This window comes from Zeus faber, assembly GCF_960531495.2.
Source record: "Zeus faber genome assembly, chromosome: 5".
Classification (NCBI taxonomy): Eukaryota; Metazoa; Chordata; class Actinopteri; order Zeiformes; family Zeidae; genus Zeus; species Zeus faber.
The window spans coordinates 2,202,479-2,225,738 of NC_137192.1; the positions used below are offsets into that span (position 1 = coordinate 2,202,479).

Here is a 23,260-nt window from a genome sequence, read left to right on the forward strand (position 1 = left end):
GTTATCAAGTGGGCTCTTTCACCAAGGTTTGGTTGAATTAGGCCTACTACACCTTCAGGAGGCTTAACAGTGAGTTCTGGCATCCCCGAAGCACCCCCCATCCATACCCATGTCCAACAGCCAACTCTCAACACTCTCATCCCTCACACATTCCGTGTATACATTCATAGTGATAATCCGTTACTTCCACCACTGGCACGGCACAGACATGCTTAGTGGCTACCCTTTAACCACCACCAATACCATGAGGGCCTGCCCAGTGATTAATCCCACTGGTACCTTTAAGGCGCAATTGATGGCACTGGTTCTGTATGGGGCTCTGCAATGGCCATCATCCCTCCCTTACTATCATAATGGTTTAAGAGCTACCTCCCCAATCGATCTTTCCGAGAAAATCTGCAGAGCTGATCTCAGAGAACGATCTTGAATACCAAATTCTAAGAGAAGTTGATGTAGCGGAAAACCCTCTAACCCCTCTCTCTTCTGATAACACACATACTACCAATGCTCATTTTATCATATGTTTTGTGATATATTTGAAATGTGATTATCCACCCCAGAACCCAATTTATAGAAATTAGAATGATCCGAACTGAATTTGACTAGACATTCATATCAATTGTTCTCTCTTTACTCCATAAGACAACATAGATCAGCTGTTTATGGAAGTACAGTTTGAACCAACGTCATTTAAATCCTACTCAATTCAAAGCACACATACTCCTTTGTTATTAAAAAATAATTAAGGTTGCAATTATAGATGCCTTATTGAAGGTTTGTATTTATGCATGTAATCATATAATATAATACTGATTGCTTGTGTTACTCTTTTAAAACCTCTCACCAGGAAATCTATTCTCCAATCCAAGTATGACACTAGAATTCTTACCTTTGGATGCCTCTGTGCCATACGGACTGCCAACACTTTCTGTCAGATCTGGCATCCAGGCATCTTTGACAGCCGACTTGAAAACATCGCGGTCGTCCAAGCTCTGAATGGGCCTGAAGTTGCTACGGAGGTACTCAACAGACTTGACGTGGTCCTGCTGCTCCGTGGTGAAGATGGAGTAGAAGGCCTCCAACTGGGAGCAGAGTATGTGTGTGTGTGTGTGTGTGTGTGTGTGTGTGTGTGTGTGTGTGTGTGTGTGTGTGTGTTTGTGTGTGTGTGTGTGGGGGGGGGGGGGGGGGGGGGGAGGAGTTTGTGAAAAAGAGGAACTGATGCAAAATGACAGATGGTCATTTATAGGTGGCTTCTTCTTTCATACCTACTTTTCATTAATTTAACACAAAAAAACACATTGCAAACGCAGGCTTCAAAACCTGACAGTAAACATTTGTACATACAGATTTAGGTTAGACCAAATTCACTGCATCAAACACCTCCCAGAAATTGACAGTTTATTTTATTAATGTTTATTTGAATAAGCTCTGGTATGAACAAAAACAAACAAACAGAAAAATCTGGCTCTCAAATCGGGCTGTGCCCACTCATTTGAACTACTTGCTTGTCCAATCTCAAATGTTAAAATGTAATAAACAATTATAATTTACATGAAATATTTATAGCAAATCACTCCTGCTGAAAGATTCAATTTAAGATTTAATTGTTTATATAAAATATTACATTGAATGAAATATATATTTTTTGTGATTTTGTCAAAGGAATTCGTTAAAGCAATTTGGCGTTTCCAAAACAATTCCAATAAGCTGAGACTCATTCCATATTCTGTTAGTGCAGGCCACCGGACTGTGAGAAGGCGGGCTGGAATCTTTTCAGAAGCGATCTTATGACAGCATATCAGTGCAAAAATCCGTGAGCGCAAATGAGATCCACACGCGAGGATGCAGAGGAGCCGTGCGAGCAACTCAAACAGCCATGCACGTATATTTATTTTGCGAGTGCTTAGTTAACCATGCTTCCCATACCGTGTCACACGTGGCAGCTTAACCCCCCCCCCTGGCAGCCCAATAGTCTATAAAAATATTTGCCCCTTCGCCATTTTTAACTGCCCCCTCAATCACTTCATCCTGGCGCCGGGCCTGTTGGCTCTAAGATGGTTCTCTCGGAGGAACAACATATACAGTACCTGGAGCGTACTCCTTCAGCTGCCTTGTCAAAGCGAAAGCATGTATATGGTAGCATTTCACAAAGACAGTTTGTGAATGGAAAGCCTGGCAAAGAGATTGAAAGAGAGAGAAATGGAGAGTGTGCTACATGTAGGTGTTTGTCTCAGAGGCGATAGCATCTTAAAACCACAAATTCTACCTTTGTCTCCATGTGACACCTATAAACCAAACCAAACAAAACAGGTCCTCCTTCAACTGGAGCCAGGAACTGCTTGGAATTGGGATGAAAGAGTTCTTGTTTGGGATGCATGGACCAGACCATCTTCCATCTCCTGACACCCCCCCCCCCCCCCCCCCAGCTCCCCTTTCCCAGCTGCCACTCTAGATTGTTCTCGAAAAGCAGCCAAAGAAGGATTAGTTTAAGCACCCCTCTCCCAGAGCAGGGATATAAATAAAAGCTAAAGCTAAGGTATATCAATATATGAAAAAGCCAACCACTTTCTACCACACTGACTCTCCAACAGCTGTGTGGCTGTCAAGAGGATGTGTTGAGTGTTCTCTGGAGACGATGGGGTTGGAAGGAATGGAGAAGGGAATGAAGCAGAAAAACGTCCAGCAATTGCATTCAGCAGGTTTTCTCCATACAATCCCACAATCTTTTGTCATTTCAATTCATATTTAGATCTTTATATGGACTAGACCGGTGAATCCCTGTAACTTGGCATTAAATGAAGTAATGTCTGATCATTAATCTCATGTGAGTACCGAAAATGTCATACTCTGAAATTCAGACAAACTTTGACTTTTCCGGGGTGCCAATCCAAGCCTTATGATGGCCTCAGCTGGCCATACTAGGGGACCCCCTGCCACCAGTGTCCTGACACCTAAGTGCCTTGAATTGAACAGTCTTGATGCCTGTGGCTTACACTAGTAATACCAGATTGTAAAGACCAGAGAATTGTTGGGAATAAAGCCAGCTTTTGTCCACAAAATGGACAGGCGGGGTGGGGCGGGGGTGGAGTTGGTGGAGTGTGCAGAAAAACAAAAAATCCTCAGAGGGCAAACATGCAGCATCCCTATTTGATGACTGCTCCTGTGAAAGGCTATGTAGAATAAATCTCAAATATCCTAAAACAGCCGCAATCTCCTTGGCTGAGGAATAATGTTCTTTATTTTGGTCTGTTTGCTTGTTTCAAAGTCAGACTGCTCCCGGCTATAGAGGATGATTCAACACATGATGGAAGTCAAATCTGCGCATCAAATGATAAGCAAAGGATCAACAGATAGGAAAAAGTACAATCACACCGCTGAAGCAGGAAACCGCAGGGTATGTGGAGAAGAAAGACAGCAAGATTGAAGTAATACTGATGAAAATGTAAAGAAAAAAACAACAGCTTGTTTTTTTTGATTGGAAAGTTGTGTATCTTCAAATGTTTACTTGATGGGTATGTGTGTGTGTGTGTGTGTGTGTGTGTGTGTGTGTGTGTGTGTGTAATTATGTGCAGCTACAGTTTTACAGCTTCTGGGAAATGAAATGTGATGTGATGATGTGTGTGAAAGTATGTGTGTGTGTGCTATGTACTCTATATTTACGTGCATGGACCTATTATGTGTCACACATATTCTATTTAAAGCTGTGTGACTTTGTGTGACGTAAAATATAAATTTTTAACAGTGACATCCTTTACGATTTGATGATTCTGAGTGTCGATTTGGATATTACACTGGCGGGTAACAATATTGCTGCAAAGAAAGTGATACCTGATAGTCAAGAAGGGGATCTAATGAGGGAATTTTAAAAGCACAGATGGTTATCGGTGCTAGAATTGTGACAGACATAAACACATGCTGTTATTGTTGTGGAAACGTTTATTAATCACAATATGGCTTTCTCATGATTTTGCAAGGGTCTGCCCTCACAACTGGGTTTGGAGCGCTAGGATTGGATCGGAGCTCACTCATTGCCGACAGATGCTCTCTAATCTTGGTCAGGCCGCTTTAATAGCCTTCCGCTGCCGCCAAGATCTGCTCAATTGCCACCTGTCACCTGGATCAAGCATTTGATGACCTACGGTGACCGAGCAGGATAGCACAATAAAAAAAAAACATCCCACTCTCCTAATCAGCGCTGCAATCTACTAATCTCTGTCACAATGAACCGCATCCCACTGTAAGGACACACACACAAGCAGGGTTTAAACATCCTTGGCAGTAGTAACCTCCACCGGCCCCTAAAGCCACGGCGATGACATTGAGTCAGACAACACACGGACACTAATGTGTGCATGCACTCTCTCTGTCTCACAAATGCTATCGGGTAAGAGCCTAAGAATCGATCCTGCCTAAAAGCACAGCCCACGAGCCACAGCCTGTCCCTCACCCTGACCTACTTCAACCACTCATCTCAAAGAACAGGCTAGGGAAGGATTAGAGAGAGAGAGAGGGAGAGAGAGAGAGAAAGCACCAGAGTCATGGTTGGGTGCAAATCTCTCCTTCCCTCTCTTATTAAATTTTTTTTGCCATGATGTTTTCTTTGGAGAGTAACAGGAAACGTACAAAGGCAAAAAAGATAAGAAAAATAAAATATAAGGGGTAACACTAGACTTCGAGGCCTTTATTGAGAGAGAATTTCTCCCGCTACAGAAGGCATCGGCGAGCTGGGGGGGACAGAAAGGACACGCGAAAGCCCCCCACGCTTTGTTTACTTGTTGACTCCATGCTAATTCACAGACTTAATATACGCCAAGCTTGTTTCGTTGTTTCTTACACGATGATTATCCATCTTCGTTTAGACTGTCGCTACAGGAAGTGCCTGGGTGAAATACTTTTTAATTTTATTTTCTCACATCTCGAGTCACCTTAAGAGTTAAATGTGTGCATCTAAGGTTCAATTATATCACCATTTAGATTTCACATTTAGATGCACTCAATGAAAGAATAGCATCACCCCACAGAAGACTAGTGAACTTTCCCTTCTTTACAATAATTCAGGATTAAAGACCTCCCTGGGTCTGTATAATGTAGCCTACTGCCAGGTGCTCCTCCATTAGCCTAATATACCAAAGAACTGAAATTAGAAAATTGGCTGATAAATTTAAACCGCTTGACAATGCCTGTTTATTGAGAAGAAAAGCAAGACGTTAGTAATGTCGTTTTCAGTATGATTAAACAATAAAATGAATTAGAGAAAGGTTATTTCTGTCATTGTTGGGGAAATGTGGTCTGGTGAAAAGGTAAGAGTAATCCTTTTCACAATGCTCTTGTTAAAACTGTATGTGGTGTGGGGATGGTGTCCTGTCCTGGGTCTAGGTAATTGAGTTCCAGGATCTGAGTGGCTGCATACCTGTTTCTCGTTGGTTGGTCTAACAAGCAACAGGTAAAACTCCCATCCCCACACACACAGTCATGACACATGTCCATCTGCTCCTGGGATTATTCCAACTAGCCCTCTCTCTACAATAAACGGTGTGTCTACAACCCAACCCTGTGTCTCTGTGCTGGAAGTCCCTGAAAATGCCACTTGAATAGCACGTGGCAAGTGAAACTGCCACACTGGCGCTGAGACTCTCCGGCACGGGGAAGGGACACAGCAATAGCCCTCTCCCGACCGGCAGCAGCATCCAGGGTGACTGGCGGAGGACTGGGGGAGAAGCAGCCGCAGCAACCACCACAGGTAACCGCTGGCAGCTAGCTACTCCACCCAGCAGCCACCACTGGGACCATCCAGCAGCCCAGCAGCCAGGCTACCCCTCCAGGCAGCCCCGCAACAGCCAAGTCCGGCCACACCTTCACCAACCAGCACAGCAGCCTGAGGCCACATGCTCCGGAACGGAGGAGGGGGCAGTCTGTCCTCATCTGGGGGAAGGAAGCCGATGGACCCTGCTGTTCCGGGGAACCAAAGGGACCAGTTAATTTTTTTTTTGGACATTTGTTGGTTTGAGGTATGGGAACCCTGTTTCATAGTTCGGTGTTTTTTTTATTTAAGGTATAGGAACCCTCTATCAGAGTCTGTCATGTTTAGGTATAGTAACCCTGTCTCAGAGTCTGTATTTTAGGCACTTTTTCTTTTTTTGTTCTCTGCTTGGTGGGGGAGTAGGCTTCGGCCAGGTATTCTCCCTGGCCTCAGTTTGGTGTCGGGGGTATGTGATGTGGGGATGGTGTGGTTTGAGCAGCCACACCTGTGCTGGAGGTCCATGAAAACGCCACTTAGGTGGCAGACGAAACTGCCACACTGTACTTGGCAAAAAATTGGGTATTTATGTCAGTAATGTATATTTTGTATATAATGTACAGCCAGCCGGCCATTACCTGCAAAATCACCCGCGACAGGATGATGGATGCTCTGTCCTGTACATTATCCTGCTTATGACATGGCTACTTACTTACTAAATGAATACATTAACAATGAATATTGATTTGAAATTATTTTATTACTAGTATGTCTACTTTAAGAGCTTCCACTGAAAAAAATATTCCATAGCAACATAGCTAACACTGTAACATTGCAGGGAATTATTCACCCTACGAGCAGTTACAATATTTGTGGATTTACCTGTGAATTTTTCCATTTTTACATCTTTAGAATTTTTTATACGCTGCATGTGAACCCTGTGGCAATGCTCAAAGGGTTTGCTCTGTGTATTTAGGGTTTAGAGCAGGGTAGTGTAAGGAACAAGTGACAACCGGTGTCTTGTAGTGCTCAATTCACTCAATTCAAAAGCATTTACAAAAAAGGTTTCAATCCAAGTTGGACCTCTGCCATATTGACTTCTTCAAGTCAATATATGACATCTGATATTATACCTTATATTTATTATTTGACTCTCTAATTTATCCTTCACCGTAAGGTTTGAGGCGGAGGATTTTTCTATATACACAGCTGACTCACATCAATAGACACACATCAAAAGGCTGAAGTTCAAATAAATGGTTTTATTTCACAGAGAGTGGGCGTGCCAGCTCGGATAGTCACTTTTTGCTGTGTACAGTTTCGATAAGAGCTTGAATTTGTGAACTTTTAGTGTGGAAATCAGAAATCCAAAAGTGAATGTGGAAATTATGAAGTTCCGGACAGAGTGCTGGAGAAAAATTGGATAATATATATATATATATATATATATATATATATATATATATATATATATATATATACACATATATTCATATACTGTATTTACCGGAGTTGGCCTTTATGAGAGGCATGACACTTGCTGAGAAATCATTGACACGGTTTTCCTTTGACAAACCTGTGGTGAACCTTTTGTTCCGATCGATCGATCCTAAACAGAGGTAGTCATTTTGTGTGGATACAAACTGGCTACTTTGTTTAGCCTTGACACCGATGAATAAGTGCTCTGGTACTTTATGGCGTTCCAAAAACCAATCACTTTTTTTTTTTACAATAAAGTCTGGTTAAAATGTGACCTTACATACACACAACATCATTATTTGATAGTGCTTTTGTTGTTAGACAAATTATTGTACAACAATGTGCTTTATTAAAAAAAAGGGAGTTCTGTGTGTTATGTCACCTTCCTCACAATAGTCTTCTCAAAAGTCTCCGTCACTGCCTTTTCAAATGCACAAACGCCACATCTGTCAATAAATGCACAAACCATAACTAATAATGTACCAAAAGCAGTATGTATGAAAGCAGTAATGGTACTCCAAACTTAACGACTGAATTTCGTTCCTACGACCAGATCTTTAAGCAAATTGGTCGATAAGCTAGGACCTGCCCCCTTGCCGTTATTTCACGGTAAAGGGGTGTGGCGATTGCGAAAGCTAGTGTAGTGAATACTGACCGACTGCGGGAACGAGACTGAGAACAGTGATGAGCGATGAGATGCTTGAGGCTGATACACTGCGCAGGCAGCACACATGCTGCTGTATTGTACGCAGCGTACAATATCGACTGGTCAGAGAGCTAGTCATATGTCTGAACGGTCGCTAAACAGGTAGGTCATTAAGTGAAAAGTACCTGATATATAAAAAAAAAAATTCAAAGTGTAGTGGTGAAGTACAGAGTTGATTGTAGTTTGTATAAATATAATGCCACGTCAAATAACGAAAAAAAACCCCTGCTCATCCAACAAGGCACCGTGGCTGCTGGGCAAATTGAATCCCAGATATAGTCCCTGTTCATGGCAGAAGCACCGTGGACATTTGCGTATAGTTTATACGTGGCCCAGCAGAGGAAATGGTTTAGAAAATATTATGTGTGGCAGTCGAGGGGCTGTGGTTGGCTGGCTTGGCTCCGTGGCGGCGCAGCTTTTCCCAATCAGCCTCTTTTGCAGCTTGCTCGGAACCGGCCTGGAGAGTCTTCATGTTGTTTTGTCTTTCAGTGGGGAGCTGAGGCGCATGACACGGAAACGCCTGTGGTCTGGAGCACGACCACAACAAACAAACTCTGTTAATCCATTTTAGTTTATCTTCCTGTTTGCCCAGTCGGCACTCCACTATTCGAACGACTCCGTCTCTCTCCCTCAACCAGTACATGTGGGTAGAGACTCCCACATTAAGGTATTGTTTTCTTCTTATAAATCTTTTCTTATTCTTATGATGGATGGCGAAACAGGTCTGTAACAATGCATGCGGTGCATTATGTAATAACTTACCCACAGTCTAATAAATATGAACTTTATTATATTATGTATTATGTATCCAACACCATCATTTTGTAAAAATGTAAAAATAGAACTTCAAGCGAGTTCAAGTGACGTCAGCGAGTTTACGGAGGTTGTAGTGAGTTTTGTGGCTACGCTAGCGGATGAAATCGTTCCCACGGTGAAAGTTCGGATATTTCCAAACCAGAAACCATGGGTTGATAAATCCATCCGCTGCGCTCTGAATGCGCGCACGGCCGCTTACAACGACGGACTTGTATCTGGCAACATGGACAACTACAAAGCGGCGTCGTACAATCTGCGGAGGGCGGTGAGGGACGCCAAACGGATGTACAGAGACACCGTGGAGCTGCAGATGGAGCGGGGGGACACCAGACGCTTGTGGCAGGGGCTGCGAACAATAACAAACTACAAGAGCAGCTCCTCCCCAGCCACGAGTGTGGACGCCTCCCTGGCCAACCAACTGAACTCCTTTTATGCGCGGTTCGAGTCTGGCAGCAGCACCGCTAGCTCGCCGGCTAATTGGAGTTACACCGCTGGGGACGAGCGCGCACTCTCAGTGTCCGTGCACGAGGTCAGGAGGGCTTTGATGCGGGTGAACACCAGGAAAGCTGCGGCCCAGACGGCATATCTGGACGAGTACTGAAGACCTGTGCTAACCAGCTAGCTCCGGTGTTCACCACAATATTCAACATCTCCCTGGCTGAATCAGTGGTCCCGTCCTGTTTCAAGAGGTCCACCGTCGTTCCTGTCCCGAAGATCGCCTCTCCAACCTGCCTGAATGACTACCGTCCGGTGGCCCTCACCTCGGTGGTCATGAAGTGTTTCGAGAGGCTGATTAAGGATTACATCTGCGCCTCCCTCCCCCGCACCTTGGACCTGTTGCAGTTCGCGTACCGGCAGAACAGATCCACGGATGACGCGGTCTCCCAGGTACTGCACACCACGCTCACACACCTGGAAGGCCAGAAGGGGGCCTATGTGAGAATGCTGTTCATTGATTATAGTTCAGCTTTCAACACCATAGTCCCCACCAGACTGGCTGTCAAGTTGTTGGAGCTAGGATTGAATGCTCCGCTGTGCACCTGGATCCTGGACTTCCTCACAGGCCGCCCCCAGGTGGTCAAGGTGGGGAAGTACATGTCAAGCTCCCTCACCCTGAACACAGGATCCCCCCAGGGCTGCGTCCTCAGCCCCCTACTGTACTCCCTGTACACACATGACTGTGTGGCCAGGTCCAGCTCCAACACCATCATCAAGTTTGCTGACGACACCGTGGTCGTGGGCCTGATCACCGACTGCGATGAGAAGGCCGACCGCGAGGAGGTGGCTGACCTGTCACTCTGGTGCCAGGACAACAGCCTACACCTGAACGTCAGCAAAACCAAGGAGCTGATTGTGGACTTTAGGCGTGGATCACAATCGAGGACGCACGCGCCCTTGTGGATTAATGGGACTTCTGTCGATAGGGTGAGCAGCTTCAGATATCTGGGAGTCCACATCACAGAGGACTTAACATGGACTGTTCACACAGACACTCTGGTGAGAAAGGCGAGGCAGCGTCTCTACCACCTCAGGCAGCTGAGGAAATTCCGGGTCTCGGTGAGGATCCTCAAGTCCTTCTACTCTGGAGCAGTGGAGAGCATCCTGACAGGCAACATCACTGCCTGGTTTGGGAACTGTACTGCCCAGGACAGGCGGGCCCTCCAGAGGGTGGTGCGTTCAGCTGAACGTACCACTGGAACTACCCTCCCCCCCTTGCAGGAGTTATACACCAGGAGGTGAAGTAGCAGAGCCCGTAGGATCATGAAGGATCCTCATCACCCCAACAACGGACTGTTTCAGCTGCTGCGGTCAGGCAAGCGCCTCCGCAGTCACACAGCGAGAACAGAGAGACTGAGACGGAGTTTCTTCCCTCAAGCCATTAGAACTGTCAACGCTGACCTCACCAGGGGTCCTAACTGAGCCATGCACTAGGCTCCACTACCTACTGTACTGTATGTAGCATACTGTACCGCATACAGAATCACTGTTCAGGGTTGTTCGTGATGCCGTGTTGCTGCGCCGTACTGTTGTATACTGTGCTGTATTATCCCAAACACTACCTCACTCTATTCACATTCACATGCCACTTTAATTCACATGCCACTTTAATGCACATATCTGTATATACATAGGCATATTCCTTCTACCTATTCCATTTTATTTCAATGTATTTTTTATTGTATTTTATTCTATATATTTTTTATCTTATTCTATAAGTATTCCACTTACTGTATTACGTTTTAGGAGTCAGTTAGTCGGTCTATTAGAAAGGAATTTTCTACTTTTTATTTTATTTTTGTACTTTTTCCTAGGACTTATTGTGTGCTATCACCGGGTGCGTTGCATTACATTTCACTGCATATATGTATGGAAGTATGTATATGTATGTGACAAATAAAAATCTTGAATCTTGAATCTTGAATCTTAAAAAAAAAAAAAAAACACATAGCAATGCAATATTCATTTTAATAAGCATACTTCCTCCCATCGGTGTATGCTAGTCACAAAAGCGTCTGCTTAATGACATAATGGAAAGTTTTGCTGTATTTTGTAATCCATTAACCAATTATATAATGCAGTGGTTATTACATATTGCGGGGTTTACAAATTGTTTCATTAAGAATATATAATAGTTCCCCAAAATATTTATATCAAGTGTCACATTGAACTACGTGAGAAAATGTCACTCGAAGGTTGTGATGAGTCATTCATGAACGATAAGAATAAAAATAGGCTCCCGCATGTGAGAATCAGCCACCTTACCCGCAAAAAAGAAAAGAAAAAAACTGGAAAGGGTGGTCGCTAGCTCCTGTATTTGTGTGTATGCGTGTGTTTGTGCAAGAGCCCACAGAACAGTGGGAGGTTATTGAAAAGTGAACCATGTATAGGGTGGATTGGGGTGGATTTGGATTTGGGACCCTAGCGCTTGCCATAGTTGCCGGAGTTGTTGAAAGCGACTGTGATTGCAGTGGCAAGATCAATTTGAGATACTATTAAGAGGAAATGTAAAACATTACAAATAAACGGTTGGTTGTATCAAACAATATATTCCAATTTTTTCGAGATCCTGGAAAAAGTTTTCATGAATTATTTCTTGTTGTTTTGTGGTATATTAACCATTCACAGTCACATTAAATCATTATAAATAATCGTATTTTGGTATGGGGAAGAGATTTCACTGTGAAAGTGAAGTGGTAAATGTGTATAAACACAAGAACAACAAATAAAATTATTTCCGGCTCCACTGAAAATATAACTAATTCCCAGCACTAAGTGGAAAAGGTACGCCCCCTCACCTGTTTGTAGGAGACGTAAAAAGGCCTGCTGAAGATGATCCACTCCACTACTTTGCTGCAGGGGGGCGTGGTGAGGGAGCCCATGTAGCGGTAGTAACTCCCCAAGGACGATGGCAGCAGGTCCTTCAGCACGAAAGGCTCCAGGAAGGTCTCTTTTTCTGCAGGGGAGAAACAACAACATCAACGAGGAAGAGGACAAAAAACAAAGAAATAAAAGCTCTCTCAATTACCAAACATTTAAAATCAATAAAACACGATAGCCTTTTGCTTTTGTTCCGAAGGCAAGGTGACCGGAGTGCTTGGAGCAAGTCCAGGTGCTATTGTTTTACAGCCATTAAGTTCCTGCAAATTGATTTAATTTGCAATCTTGCCTTTCCTCATCCCCTGCCCACCACTGGCAGCTAAAGCTGTGTGGGGGCCCTATAATTATCCGCGTAGTAGTATTAACAGACACAAAATAACCAACACAGCGAGCCACCAAAAGCCAAATTAGCCAAGTTAATATAACAGACTTATATGTGCCGGTGCTCCTCTTATACACATGTTGACCGGGGAGGGGGGGTATTTAAGCTGGAGCTCGCAGCTCGAGCCAAAGGAGCTCACGTCTTGTGCGTTCTTGTAATTAAAAGCAAGAGCAAGAGAAGAAGACTGAGGAACGGGCTCCCCCAAGGCTCTGTTCTTGCCCCTACACTTTTTAACATCTACACCGCTGACATGCCTGTTGGAGAGTGCTCGCTATACACCTACGCCGACGACTCAGCCATTGGATTTGGTGACAAAGCCTTTAGTGTGGTTGAGAATGCCCTTGAGAAAGATCTCTCGCTACTGAGCAGGTACTCCATAAATGGCATCTTAAGCTTAGCCTGCCCAAGACAGTTTGCTCAGTGTTCCATCTTGCCAATCGATGTGCGAATACCATGCTGAACATCACACTCGACAGCACCATTGTCAGGCATGACCCCAACCCTAAATATCTCGGTGTCACACTTGACCGTAGCCTCACCTTCAAGCCACACATCCAACAAGTTGCTGCCAAGACCGCTGCCCGTGTAAACCTCCTGAAGAGACTGGCTGGCACTGGATGGGGTGCAAACTTCACCACCCTGCGCACCTCTACCCTTGCCCTCGCATACTCCACGGCTGAGTATGCTGCCCCTGCATGGAGTCACAGCAGCCATACAGCCTGTGTTGATGTTGTGCTTAACACCGCCATGAGGCTAATTAGTGGTGCCCTGCCATTAACCCCTGTCGAGTTTCTCCCATACTGTCTGGCATTCCACCTCCAGAGCTCCGTCGTAACTTCCTGACCTTGAAGCTGGCCTGCAAGAGTGCAGATGAGCCAACAAGCCTGATCACCCCGCCTGCTAAATATGGCCACCAGAGACGCAAACGAGACACTTCTCCACCGAAGCTAGGAGACTCCTTACCACGAGCCCTCCACACCCTGGATGGATCCTTGACTGCTGGAACAAGCAATGGTCCCAGTCAACCTCCACGTTGAGGAAGTTCATCAACTCCCCTTCAACCAATCCGCCTGGGTGTGACCTACCACGGAATGCCTGGGTCAACCTCAACAGACTTAGCTCTGGAGTAGCAAAGACCCAAACCTATCTGCATATGATTGGAGTGTCTGCCACAAATCTCTGTGAATGCGGAAAACCACAGACTGTTGAACACATCATTTATGAATGCCCAATCTTCAAATCACCACATGGAGTCAGGGGCCTCATTGAACTGGATGACGATACAACTTCTTGGCTAATGTCCCAATTGCCTGTGTAGCCCTACACGAACGAAGAAACGATAATTAAAAGAGAAAGTGTGCTCCGACTTAACAAAATATGATATATTTCACAATATGTCCACTTGATTGGTCCACTTGAGGGAAGAACAGACTACCGGCAGCTTCTGAGAATTACCGGTGCTCAAGAAAAATTCCCAGTACTCCAAAGAGTAAAAATAACCTTTACCTTTAATAACCTTTAAGTTAACTTCCCTCAACAGAGAACTGGCATTCGATCCAAACCCACAGATTATTGTCACACAAGACACATTTCCACTAGACTGGCGAGCAGTGTTCTTTACTCAAAAAATGTAATTTATTACTCATTACTATTTTTCAAAAGTAATATTATTTTACTTATTGCTCCCTGCCAACAGTAATTGGTTACACTACACGTTATATTACTTTCCCGTTACACCCCACAAAACTGACATCTTTACTCATTAAAATTCAGACTTTGCATGTGAGCCTCCGTGTGAATGTCAGGGTAATCGTCGGTAAGCACAGCTAAGGCTTCAACTACTGACGCTACCTGTATCTTCTACATACTGTACTAAAACACAATCGGCTCGGTTGTCAACACTCACCCTATATAGTTAGCAGACAGATAAATCTTGTTATAATCCATGATCAATCCAATGAGTGATTTCCCGAAGGACCACATTCCCTCGATCCATGTTTGTTTTCACTCACTCCCATATGCAGATAAAGTAAAATATTGCCGTAAAGCAGTTCTGTCGCTGATTTGCAACATAGCTTAGGACCGGGACCGTGCAGCTGTCCTCTCCCATGAGCCTGATCAGATCACGCAATGTATTTGTCATGGCATACAGCAGATATACCCAATTGACCCAAAGGATAACAAAATCTTTGATCATGGATTTAAACACAAAATTTGGCGCGACAATTACAAAAGTGAATCAACAAAAAAGGTTGTAACGAGTAATTTTTTGGGGGTAACTAATATTGTAACTGAAATTCTATTACTGATTCATTACACTACTCATTTGTGGAAAAAGTAATATCATTTCTTATTACTGCCCAACACTGCTCACGAGAGCCAGACCTTGCGCATACAGTATGAGGTCTAGAGTTTGTCAACGGTGGTTCCTCTCAGCCCGTCCACCCGTGTTACAGACCAATCGGAGGCTGCCGTTGTTCTAGGAGGCGGGCTAGTTGATGATGCAGTACAAAGCATGCTGCATTTTAAAACCACAACAATGGCGGCTCCCGAGGACGATCATGCCGTTGCATCAGATAGCATCAGATTTGGCAGAAATGTATGTTTTAACAGCAACAAATAACAAACAAAAATGTGCACTATTGGATTTTATCATAGGAAGAGACAATTTCGGCGTTTTTCCAACTGGATTCAGAAAGAGCTTAATTTATGAGCTTACTGCATTGTTGACGAAGATGTTCCTGAACAAGAATCCTTTTTTCATTGTTATTTCGCCACTCATCGCTCTCATGGAGGACCAGATGCACAAGGCTTTAAAGCTTGGGATCAATGCCATGCAGATTGGTTTTCACGACTCCTATAAACTACAAAGCCGCGCCACCTAATGTTGGCTAGCGGATATACCGAGATAATCTCTGACGGGAAACTGTATGACTGTTTGTTTTTCCTTTCAAATATTATATCAATATGGGATTTGTATATCCGTACTTTTGTAATGTTTTAAAGTAAAGTCAAGTGATGTAACGGTGTGATAGTGTCACGCGTTTTGTTAAATTGATTGGCTGAAGGTGTCTGTCAAGGCATGGATTCAAATCAAATGCTGTCAGCAAAAAGCCAGTCTCTTTTAGAGACTTTAAAGACCTTGCAAGAAAGACCAGTGGAACCAGGCTATATTTCTGCCACACTGGAAACAGATTGTGTTTATCATAAGACTTCCCTGTGCCATTTGGATAATTGTAGCCCGCAACAGAAAAAACTGGCCGTAATGTAAGTTTTTGTATGCCATAAATTCCTGTTGCAATAAACGGCCAGTTCAAAGTCAGACTGCCCTGCTGAGAATGCTGCTTTCTTCTCACCGTCATGTTGTGACGGCGGCACTCACCAGCGGTCAGACGCTTCGACAGTGGGCCGCTGCGGCATCTCTGCTCAGTCTCAATGAACGCCAGATTAAAGACTATGTGGCAGAACATAAATAAATGAATAAATAAATAGAAAGATACATAAATGGGGGTAAATATTGACCACAGTAAAAAAGTTAAACAAAGAAATCCAGTGCTGTGTATGAAATTCTCTCATATACAGTGGAGGAAATAATTATTTGATCCCTCACTGATTTTGTAAGTTTGACAAAGAAATTAATGGTCTATAATTTTAGTGGTTATTTTTGGTAGGTTTATTATAACATTGAGAGACAGAATATCAAAAAGAAAATCCAGAAAATCACATTAAATAAAATATATAATTATTTGCATTTCATTGAATGAAACAAGTATTTGATCCCCTATCAAAACATGACTTAGCACTTGGTAGAGAAACCCTTGTTGGCAAGTAGAGAGGTCAGACGTTTCTTGTAGTTGATTACCAGGTTTGCACACATCTCAGGAGGAATTTTGGACTACAGTGGTACCTCGACTTACGACTGCATCTACTTACGACTAATCCAAGATACGAGTAGCGATAGTCGCGGAAATTTGTATCGACTTGCGACCGACTGCTCCAAGAAACGACTGTGGAAATTTGCAGTTGGCGCGTCGGCAGCCAGTCAGCAGTCAGTCAGCAGTCAGTCAGCGGTTATCAATATTTTTTTCATATTTACTGTGTTTGTGCTGTGTATTTTGTTTATTTTCACCCTTCATGATTTCATAATTCATATGGGAAAAATTGCTTCGACATACGACTGTTTTAACATACGACCATTCTTATAGAACGAATTACAGTCGTAAGTCGAGGTACCACTTTACTCCTCTTTGCAGATCCTCTCCAAATCTTTATAGTTTTGAGACTGTCACTTGGCAACTGGAAGCTTCACCTCCCTCCACAGATTTTCTATAGGATTAAGGTCCGGAGACTGGCTAGGCCACTCCATGACCTTAATGTGCTTCTTCTTGAGCCACTCCTTTGTTGCCTTGGCTGTATGTTTTGGGTCATTGTCCTGCTGGAAGACCCATCCACGACCCATTTTTAGTGTCCTGGCTGAGAGAAGGAGGTTGTCATCCAGGATTTCACGGTACATGGTCCTACCGATCTTTCCCTCGATGCGGTGAAGTCGACCTGTCCCCTTAGCAGTGAAACACCCCCAAAGCATAATGCTTCCACATCCATGCTTGACGGTGGGGATGGTGTTCTTGGGGTCATAGTCAGAATTCTTCTTCCTCCAAACATAGCGGGTCACATTGATACCAAAGAACTCGATTTTGGTCTCATCTGACCACATCACCTTTTCCCAAGCATTCTCTGAATCATTCAGGTGTTCATTGGCAAACTTCAGACGGGCCTGTACATGTCCCTTCTTGAGCAGGGGGACCTTATGGGTGCTGCAGGATTTTAATCCATTACAGCGTAGTGTGTTACCAATGGTTTTCATGGTGACTGTGGTCCCAGCTGCCTTGAGATCATTAACAAGCTCCCCCTGTGTAGTTCTGGGCTGATCCCTCACCTTTCTCATGATCATTGATACCCCATAAGGTGAGATGTTGTGTGGAGCCCCAGACCGAGGGAGATTGACGGTCATTCTGTGTTTCTTCCATTTTCGAATAATCACCCCAACAGTTGTCTCCTTCTCACCAAGCTTCTGCCAATAGTCTGCCGTAGCCTATTCCGGCCTTGTGCAGGTCTACAATTTTGTCCCTGACGTCCTTAGACAGCTCTTTGATCTTGCCCATGATGGAGAGATTGGAGTCTGATTGATTGATTCTGTGGACAGGTGTCTTTTATATTTCACTCAATGAAATGCAAAATAAATTGTATATTTTATTTAATGTGATTTTCTGGATTTTCTTTTTGATATGCTGTCCCTCACTGTTGAAATAAACCTACCAAAAGTTACCACTAAAATTATAGACCATTAATTTCTTTGTCAGTGGGTAAACTTACAAAATCAGTGAGAATCAAAAGAAACAAAATGAAGTGGGGGAGGGTTAATGGCTGGCGCTGCTACATACAGTATTTTCCAATACATAACTAAATTGGAAATCCTGTTAAGAAGGGAGGATGAAAAAGGGGCAGCTATCACATCACATCAGTGAAAGTGAGCTTCGGGATTCAACCCCTCCGCAGGCTCCCACCACCAATCACCGAAGGAATGTAAGAGGACGTTCCAGTAATATGGAGAAGACAAAAGAGAGAGAGATGTAAATATGTAAGGAGCTGCTTCTAGCAGAATTCTCTCTGCTCGCTCCAGGCTAGCTCGGTGCCCAGAGATAGGAAGACACCGTGAGCAACTGTTGGTTCAGCAGGGTCCGAGTTGAGGCGGAAGGCTTCCCAAAAAAAGGGGGAAAATAAATCACCCAATAGGAAATTACACAGTTGCCACACAAGGACCGTGTACAGCAACCATGTGACTACGGTAGTTGCGAACATCAAGACAACAGGATTCTCTTCCGTCGCCCGCGGATGATCGAATCTGCCTTTCCGAGCTAGACGTAGTGAATGAGCATGAGAAACAATATCTCTCAGTATTTTTTTGGGAAGCCCTCTGGCCCAACTCCCCAAATGGTTTATGTCGCAGCACGCAAAATCATCAGCGACGCAAATTTCAATTCCAATTACCAGTCCTGATTCATTTTTAACGGGCGGAACGAAGAGTTCCTCACGGTGTCTTCCTATCCCTGGGCACCGAGCTAGCCTGGAGCCAGCAGAGGGAATCCGGGTAGATCCTTTACTTCTTTCTTGTGGGGGTTGTGTCGCACTCTGCCGTACTTCAGGCACTCAGTAACGTGTGTTATTGAGTTCCTGTCACACGCTTGAGGTAGGCATGAGTTTCGAGTTTGAGCTTGACACAGAACAACAAGGGCTAAAATGGCAACCAAAAAAAACCCCAAAAGATAAAAAATCGTACGGTATCTTGAATCCCATCGTCGTACTGCATTTCCAGAAAGGTGCTGTCGACTCTCTGCGCTAACGGCCATAATTAACAAGCAGAAGGAATCTGCACATCTCTGCCTGGATATCTAATATCTTAGACTGAGTTAAACAACAAAAGTGTGGGGTTACGATACCGGATCAAAGGATTTATTTGGAACACGAAGAACCATGAAGTGGTTATTAAATTAATCAATGTTCCTCTGATGTTTCTTTGTGGAAGAAACAATATCTCTAAGTATTGCTTGCGCCCATGCCGGATTGAGATGCAACAGACATAAAGCAAATGCACTCTACATCTATTCCCGCCGACCTCTCAGTTCTCTAAATAGACTGTACCGCTAGGGCAACCTCAGCTTATTTCAGAATATGCGCATTTATCAGTTTCGAGAACATAAGTCAACACTCTCAGCCTGAAATTATTGCGCTTCTTTTCATTTCCTTCCCCCCAATGTTGATTTGATTTTTCTTACTAAAAGCTAGACACTCTATGGATGCATGTTTTGGTATGAATTTTTAAAAAAGGGTAAAAAAATATTGTTATGGTATAATAAGTGCCATCAAACATTTTTGACATCCAGGGTACCCAAAAATGACTCTGGTACGTCTCAAAGCATGTGTATTAGTTCAAACGCTCAGTGCAAGCTCTCAGACAATGGAAGTAAACTATGATGGAATTCAAATATGAAATCTGAATATAATAATAATAATAATAATATATTATAAGATCCTGCCTTGCAGTATTTAGCCAAGGGTAACATCCGCAAAATAGTGCATCTTCCTACACACATGGATACACAATAGAGTGCATGCATGCTCACACAAGAACATAGCAACACATGCTTAAGTGTCTCCCGAAATTCCCCATAAGTGTATCCCAAATGTGGCCTTTGGAAAACTGTGTGCACCTGTGTGTGCTGTGCAATTAAGACTCCAGCAGGAAGCTGGCTGACGGTTAGCTATGCAGACGTCTCTTGTCTGAAATTAATTTCATGGTGCCTGGTTTGCAGGGCTCTGGCTAATGTGAGCTACTTGCCCAACCCTTCCGACTGAGGGGCAAAATGAGCTCCTGGAGCAAAATAATAATAAAAATAAAGCTGAAATAATAATGAAGAAACACATCAACAACAGAATAATAGGAAAGTGTGGTCTGATCTGTGTAGCTCTGTCCCTGGAAGAGATGTTTAAAAATAATACAAGGAATAAGGCCCTGTGAAAACGTTTCGGAACCCTTATGTATTATTCATTGTTACTTTTTAAAACAATGTTTACAAATGCTCAGATCCCTGGGCATTAGTAACTTACTTTATTTTTTGTAAACTGTGCTGTCAGCAAGCTGGCCATACATCACCGACTGTTTGTATGACATTGCATCTGGGACAGTTAGTCTGGAAGTGGAGTTCAGGTTCTCAACCTGCAATGCCACTCTTTATTCATTCTTTATTCATACTTTAGTCAAGAACTGCTTGCAATAACTCTGTTCTGTGGATGACCTGTGGGATGACAATAGCACAACTTTTTGTTACACAAGCCCATGACCAATCCCTCTATTTAGAGGATGATCTTACCATGTTTTATCTAATCATCTAACGAACTAATCATCATGACTTCTCCAAGAGAGGGAGAATCACCATGGGTGAGACAAATAAACATGGGAACAAACAACATGTACATGGAAAAACATACACAAAGGAACCTCAGACGACAACATGTATTGACAAATAATTAATTAAGTCCAGGATAATTGGAACAGCAATTTGGCACGTGGCCCTTCCTGTGATAGCTACGCCAGTAAATGAGGGAGAAAAGGAGAGGGATGTAAACAGGGGGGGGGGCTGGTGCAGGCGCTGGTGGTGTGTGTGTGCCTGTGATGAGTCCGGCTGTGTGTGTGTGTGGGGTGTGTGTGTGTGTGTGCGTGTGTGTGTGTGTGTGTGTGTGTGTGTGTGTGTGTGTGTGTGTTTCCACCAGTGAGTTCACAGGACTTGTCCCAATTAGTTCTGGTGTATGAGGTGGGAATTATATCATAGTGCCTCCAAGCAGCGGAAAAGGCTCTGCAGCGACCCCTGAGTCCCGAAGCCGTACAGACACTCCACAACTGCAGGAAAGTCCCGAGCATCCCGCCCTGCAGCCACAGAAGACCGCCCAGATCTCAGTGAAGCTGGGACCCCGCGGAGCAACACCCACGCACGGCCTCGAGGAGCATAAACCATTCCCAGAGAGTGTGAGGAGACCCTGCACCGCTGAGGGGAACACATACAACCTATCCCCACATGCAAGCATAAGACGTACTCTCAGGCACAGAACCCGGGCTGCGGGCGCCAGCCATGGACCACAGGCCTGGAGCCATGTCCTGCACGGACAGTTTGACATCCCGCCATAACCGCCTTCCCACGCCCTGCGCAAAGGCGAGGCCCGTCATACGGCAACCAGTTAGATGCCTCACCTGTGCCACAAGCTCCGAGTGCCCACCCACGTAGCCGAGTGCACTGGGTGAAGGACACCTCAATGTTGGAGTAAGATTTGTGTGATGGTATACTATTGTGGGGTGTATGTACTAACTTTGAGTTCTGGCACTGGGAGATATAGGCAAGCACAACCACATCAACGCAGGCCTGCAGTTGGCCAAGAAGAAAGCCTTGACCTTAACACAAAATGAGACCCCTGAGAGAATCTTGAGTAGTCTGAAGGAAAAAATAACTTTTTGGGGACAACCACAGAAGGTGTGTTTGGAGAAACAAGGCTGAAGCATTAGAAGAGAAGAAAACCTTGCCAAATGTGAAGCATGATGGTTTGGGGTTGTGTGGCAGCTGGGGGCACAGGGAATATTAAATGGGTGGAACAAAGAATGCAATCCATCAAATATCAGGTGAAGTTAAAGGCTAATGTTTGAGAGTCAGTCAACGCATTGAAGTTAAAGAGAGGTTGGGTATTCCAGCAAGACAATAACCGGGAGCATTCCTCAAACCAAGCAAATCAACTATGAAGTACCTCAAAGTCCTCAGGCTTGAATGTCATTGAAAATCTGTGGAAAGATCTCAAACTGCCAATACCATACATGCCATACTTACAGGCTGCCGAAGGAAATTCCCAAACTAGAAGTGTTCTGCAAGGAAGAACGAGGAAAAATCCCAAATTTTGACTTATAAATATTTGACAGCATGTAACCTGTACAGCCCTGACTTCCACCCTCCACTAGCCTACTCTTCTTCCTCCTCCTCCTCCCCAATGCACCTCCTCATCTACGTGCAGATGCAACAGAGTTGAAAATACAATACAATACAAAATTCAATATCTCTTAACTCCCACTGTAGGCAAAAAGCATGAGACTAGGCTTGTCTGCGGGAAGCGGAGCAGTGATGGAAAGAAGAAGAAGAAGAAGAAACAATCTTTATTTGTCACACAACACACCACACTACAACACATGCTTGCACACACACACATGCACATGCTTTGGATGGTGGCCGGTGAAATGGTTCCTCTGCATTTAACCCATCCTGGCTTGTCCTTCCTCCGGGGCCACAGCCAGGAGCAGTGGGCAGCATACGTGGACGCACCCGGGGAGCAGGTGATAAGTGTCCATCGCTGGTCAGACGATGATGTCCTGACAAAGATGACCTCACGGTCATATCTGTCTCCAATAAAGACACTGGATCCCTCTTCTCCTTCCTTCTCCCTCCTTCTCTCAGTCACACACACATACACACACACACACCCTGTCAAGCGACCGGCCCGATCGCACGCATCGGCCCAGTTGCCTCATGCAGGCAAGGAGACAGCAGCCCAGCAATACCCTCTCTCTTTTTTCATCTGCTGTGGTGGGTGGGTGGTTGGCAAGGCAGCAGATGACAAGAGGTATTGATGGTAATGATACATTCAAATGACTTCATTAGACTTATGAAAACCATTCATTCCGACAAAGATTTTTCTTTTTTGCGGTCGGTTCTTTGTTTGTTTGTTTGTTTTTTTAATTGATATCATCAGTTCCATCTTGTTCCTTGTTCCATCAGTTCCATCTTGTTCTCTCGTTCCACCTTGGAGGTGGAACGAGAGAACTAAAACAACGGACAAGGACTTTGCCGGATCGTTCCGAGTCCGCCTTGTCCACTGCGAGATGGGTCGGAGGGACGCTGTTTTTTTTATTTTTAACGTAGATTTAATGTTTTGGAAATTAACTGTGTATAAATAAAGACATGTTTACTTGAAACTAAGTATCTTATTTTTCATGAGTTTTTTCACTGTGGAGTTATGTCTGGACAACTCACTGTGCACTTACGTCACTGAGTGTTCCTCTAGAACATTGTATTAACTGTTTTAACATTGTATTACGATCATTCCTGAATCGTGCAGTGTGGGCACAAAAGAAGGGGCTGTTCCTCCAAAGGTTCTTAGAACTTCCTGTGGT

At 44.1% G+C, this 23,260-nt stretch overlaps 1 protein-coding gene across 1 annotated transcript in view; it reads right to left on the reverse strand.

The window, feature by feature from the left end:
• LOC307231045 (receptor-type tyrosine-protein phosphatase gamma-like) overlaps positions 1–23,260 on the reverse strand; it is a 377,917-nt gene that overhangs the window by 76,453 nt on the left and 278,204 nt on the right. Inside the window, exons 7-8 of the mRNA XM_080001587.1 lie at positions 12,035–12,192; positions 890–1,082 (exon numbers count right to left, since the gene is read on the reverse strand). Of these exons, the coding sequence (XP_079857713.1) occupies positions 890–1,082; positions 12,035–12,192 (351 nt within the window). The remainder of the gene's footprint in view (positions 1–889; positions 1,083–12,034; positions 12,193–23,260) is intronic.